Source organism: Girardinichthys multiradiatus, chromosome 22 (assembly GCF_021462225.1).
Source record: "Girardinichthys multiradiatus isolate DD_20200921_A chromosome 22, DD_fGirMul_XY1, whole genome shotgun sequence".
NCBI lineage: Eukaryota > Metazoa > Chordata > Actinopteri > Cyprinodontiformes > Goodeidae > Girardinichthys > Girardinichthys multiradiatus.
The window spans coordinates 15,520,438-15,525,445 of record NC_061814.1 but is presented as its reverse complement, the minus strand read 5'-3'; the positions used below and the strand labels follow the sequence as shown (position 1 = coordinate 15,525,445).

The following is a 5,008-nucleotide window of genomic DNA, read 5'->3' as shown; positions in this document are numbered from 1 at the left end:
AAAAACAAATAAAGCGTACATATTCGTTTTAAAATGAGCTTATTTAATTTCAAATGTAATCTTATTTAAACAGCAAACTGCAAAAAGTGTATATACTTTTATATGTTATTAACAAATTAGATTTCCTAGATTGCATCTTTGCTAATAACGCATTAGAGATATATATAAAAGTCTACTTAAAAAAAGGAAAAAATATATAAATGATGATTCAGAATTAAAGGAATAAATCGATTTTAGTCAGTGGATGTCCTTTTTCTTTTATTTGAAAGTTTATATGAAACTATATGAATCGCTTCATTATCCCTCAATTAGCGCAGAGCTTGCATGCAGTCTCTTTCCAAATAAAAATGTAAATACTACTCATCATCATCATCATCATCGTCGTCATCGTCTTTGTCATGATATAATAATGTCAGGAGGTTAAGATACTTCATGTCATCGCGGCTCTTATTAGACACTTAGAAAAATATCACTCCTACCTCCTTCCCAAAAACAAAAAGACCAAATTAACAAAGTAAAGCGAAAACAAACAAACAAACAGAAAGACTGCATATGGCTCTCTTGGAAAACCCCAATGTAAACATATACAGGGAGGGGAAACCGAGTCTCCTACAATAACAACGGTACACGAATTAAGACACTTTATTCTTATTGTTTTCAACAATATAAGATAGTATGTAATTACATTCAGAAATACATCTCGCTTTCCTTTTCTTTTCTCCCAAATCTACAAGTTCTTTCCTCAAGCGCACTGAAGCCAAAGTGGTGTGAGAACCTGATGTCTGCTGCTGTAAGTTAAGTGCTTGTTTACCTAAAAGCTTGGAAAATCCCTCAGACAATAGGACGTTTAAACGTGAAATAAGAAGAGGTGGCAGAGAAACGTATTGTTTAAAATTTCAATTGCATAAACACTAAAAGGTTTGTTACGATGGCTGTTCTCGCAGATTTCCAGTCTTTCTTACCGCAAGTGCTTGAAGCTTCGCGCTTACCACCATGTAAATTCCCAAGGGAAAAAAAAAAAGACGTTTTTTGTCCCCTTTCTGTGTCCTTTTTTAGGAGCCAAGGTCCACAAGGTTAGAAGACATAGAGTTCAGTATAGTGTCATGGTGCACCGAGAGGTGATGATGCACCGAGTCTGCGCCACCGGGCACCGGGATCGCGCTAGGTCCCGGCGGGGGCGCAAGACCGTGCAGGGACGGTAAGCTGGTGTTCGAGCCCAGGAGCAAGGCCGGGCTCGGAGACGTGTGATCCGGTGTCCCTGACGGTGTTTTGTCGTCGTCCGAGCTCCCTAAAAGAGTTTTATTTCCGTTCATGGAAGAAGTTAGTGGGTTGTGACTATTGCTGTTGGAGTTCTCACTGTTTTCCCTGCGAAAAAGGAGAGGAAATTTAAATATATGTTTGATGCAAACAAACATTTTACAGCAAGGACAAAAAAAAAAAAAAAAGAAAGAAATGCTAAATATACTGTTTATGCTTGTACATTAACTGCAATGCATGTTATCATTTACAAGTATACACATTCTAAAAGTATTTTTTTAAAGTGTGAATTTCTAACCGTTACAATTAATGTTTAAATTCTTCAAACATTGTTTTCTACTTTGTTTGAATATAATATTATGCCCAAATCTTTTTATTAGAACTGAATTGAAAATGTTTCAATCAACTCTTAATTTTTCTGCGCTGCAGGCTGTTACACTAAAAAAAAAGAATGTTGAAAAGTCATCAATATAAGACATTTCAATTGTTAAAATGTTAATCAACAATATTTGTTTGTTAATGTAAGGTTCAATAATGGTTGTATTTTAACACCATTGACTTATGTAACAAATAACTGGAAATTTAACTGGAAACATTGGTTCAGTCAACCATTATTCTGATTTGTTGTGTGCAATGTCCGGCAGAGAACTGGAAGGATGAGATATTTACTTTATGAATGACTATATCAACGTAATATAGGTTAAAACTGTCATAAGACTTTTTGTTGAGAAAGTTTTGGTTGGAGCAAGAATTTATGTGTGTATCCAGCTTTAGCTCATTTGGCGATGCCAAACTTGCTAGCAAGCTGACCTTAACCCCCGAGCCAGTTGCTGGCGATGAAAGACACACCTTAGCCGTGGCTGTCAGAGAAACAGCTTACATGCCACCTTTTGAGAATAAATTTAAACAGTTTATTGCTACATCAGTAACATGTTCTGCATTAGAAAGTTTGGTGAACTTGCTGCTGCTAAAGTCAAACGTCTTAGCCAGCTGGACTTCGTAACCCCTGAGGGAGTCAACTCCAATGAACCGCACATCTCAGCTGTGGTAGTCGAGGAAACGTTTTCCATTTCACTTTGTTGGATTTGTTAAAAAGTTGACTAATTCAGTAACATTTTATGCTTCAACTGGTTTAGAGACAAAAATGCTATAGTAAAAACAGGCAAGACAGCTGAGCTTCTTAACTGAGATTCAGAAATGTTGTTACTATTTTAAAAACATTGTATGCTTTCAAAAGATAATTAGCTTTTTTTTTGTTTCTCATTATCGTGGAAAGACAAAGAAGATTTGCAGAAGGAAAAATCATAATTGAAATGTGTGTAAATGTATTGAGGAGGGACATTTTATTTAAGTAATTTCTTTGTCTAACATAAGTTTTTCTCAGAAATAAGTCTGCTCAAAGTAAATGTATGAAACTTGCTACCACATTTGTATTGGTCAAATTCTAACAGTTTGTTTTGTTAGTGCAGGCGCAGGGTATCAATTGATTTAAAGTGTATTTACATCTGCTCCAATAAGCTCTTTTATGTGGAAATGGTAGGTCGGTTTATTTATAAGTGCATCAGCCAATAATCCAGTCATCGGTCTCTGATAATAAGAGTCAGTGAAATAATAAGGCCCTGGTTCACCACAGAACTGCACTGAATTAAACAATGACAGGCGACCGTAGATCTCGACCATAAACCAGACGTGTTTAGAGCGTAAAAGTTAACCTAGTAGAGATTTCGGGACGTTTGTAATTTAGGTTACAGGTGGCATAGTTCATTCTTGAGTGCTCAACCTTTTCTCAGCGCGAATACATGATTTACGTGGAGCTTTCAGTCCGAATTAGTGGCCAGAGGGTGAAAGAAGACACCAGCTGGGGCACACTCATGACTGAGGAACACATCTCTACAGCGTCTGCGTGTGTAATTCCCAAAACCTTCAAATGTAGCCTACACAGCAGACAGCGGAGGAAAATGCCAACATGGGCTGTCAGGAACATCTTTTTTAGGCATGTTCTCAGATGTTTCTGCTCACTATAGGGTCGATTTTAGGGTAAACAACATGTTTTTTTTGTTTTGTTTTAGTATGTTTTCTGATGTTGACATGAAAGTAAAACCTGGCGTGATAATAAGTGTAATTACCACAGCATAAAAGGGGTTTTTATGTCCTTGTAATTTGCCTAACAGCAAACCTTTTAATTTCCAGCTTTTCAACTTTTGCACTCTGCCCGCACACTTTTCATAAACACACAAACAAGAAGAGTTAACTTGAACCCGGTGTAGACTGTGTTATGATTAAAAAAAATAAATGTGCTCAAATAGAATAAGCAGTAAGTGAATGGACAAATATATGACAGATTTAAAGATGTAGGTCAGTATATTATTTTCTTTTAAGATAAATATTTTATACCTTTTAAGATTATATATATATATATGTGTGTGTGTGTGTGTGTGTATGTTTGAATTATTTGATTTTAAGATGCACCCTCCTACCTCTCCTTTGCCTCCGCCGCTCGGTCTCTCTGCCGCCGGTTCTTGAACCAGTTGCTGACCTGTGTGGTGGTGAGTCCCGTGGCCTCCGCCAGCTCCCTCTTCTCCCTCGGGGACGGGTAGGGGTTGTGGGTGTACCACTCCCGGAGGACGCTCCTGCTCTTCTCCTTGAAGCAGTAGCTGGTCTCCTCTCCGTCCCATATGGACCGGGGCAGCGGGAACTTTCTCCGGACTCGGTACTTCCCGACTGCGCCCAGCGGACGGCCCCGCAGCTTCTCCGCCTCGATGTAGTGCGCCTTGAGCCACAGTTGCTGCAGCTTCGGGTGGTTGTGCGGCGAGAACTGGTGGCTCTCCAGGATCTTGTAGAGCTCTCGGAAGTTGCCCCGGTGGAAGGCGACCACGGCTTTCGCCTTCAGGACGCTCTCGTTCTTGTGGAGGTGTTCGCACGCCGGCAGGGACCAGAGGAAGCGTCCAAGCCGTTCGATGTTCCCCCCTTGCTGGAGAACTTCGCAGACACACGCAACTTGCTCCTGCGTGAAACCAAACGTCGGGAGCATGGACATGGCGACAACGCAAACCAGTGCAGATTAGATTGTGCCTCACTTCCTCGTCTCTTCTCTCAGTCTCTCATTAAACCGACATGCATTAAGTCCACAAGTGTAAAAAAAAAAAAAAAAAAAACTCCCAGCAGAGCAGTCTACGACTTGCAGATGATCAGAAGTTAGGGAATATCCAGTTTATTGCCCACTGAGCCATGTAGAACCCCGGGCGACAATTCCTCATGAAGTTGGGAGAAAGGAACAAATGTGCAGCGCCTTCCTCCGTCCGTCTCCACCTTTTCTGTACCGTTTCTACATAAACTACTCCCGGAGAGCAGACTCGCAGGCTCGTTTTAATAATATTATTCTAAACTGGCAAGACAGGAGATTATATGAATTCTGATTGGTCGGTTATCTGACCCGGGGATGGTGAGGATAAGACAATAGCCCTAGTCAAATTATTTGCCATGGTTACGCTGTCACTCAAAGTAACCTGATACACTTTGAGGTGGCTCCCTGGCAAAGTCGTGCCAATTGTTCTCTGCGTGTTCCGTCCGCCCTCCCGATATAAATGTTGCTTAGATTTTTTCCCCTCTTAAACCTTTTTATTACTCTTCTGTTCGCTTTGACGGACACCTCCGGCAGCCAAAGAGCGCATAGCTGCGAGGAGGTGCGGAGGGAGGAGAGCTGCGCTGCTCTTGCTGCTGGAGGAAGGATGGCGCCAGAGCGCGCAGGGAG

The 5,008-nt window shown here is 40.8% G+C and overlaps 1 protein-coding gene across 1 annotated transcript; it reads right to left on the bottom strand.

Annotated features, from left to right (window-relative positions):
* Positions 1-245: 245 nt before the first annotated feature.
* Positions 246-4,685, bottom strand: six2a (SIX homeobox 2a). The gene is made up of 2 exons (XM_047350993.1): positions 3,735-4,685; positions 246-1,365 (listed from the first exon to the last, which is right to left on the bottom strand). The coding sequence occupies exons 1-2, from the start codon at positions 4,292-4,294 to the stop codon at positions 1,053-1,055; spliced, it is 873 nt and encodes a 290-aa protein (XP_047206949.1). The 5' UTR covers positions 4,295-4,685; the 3' UTR covers positions 246-1,052.
* Positions 4,686-5,008: the final 323 nt, after the last annotated feature.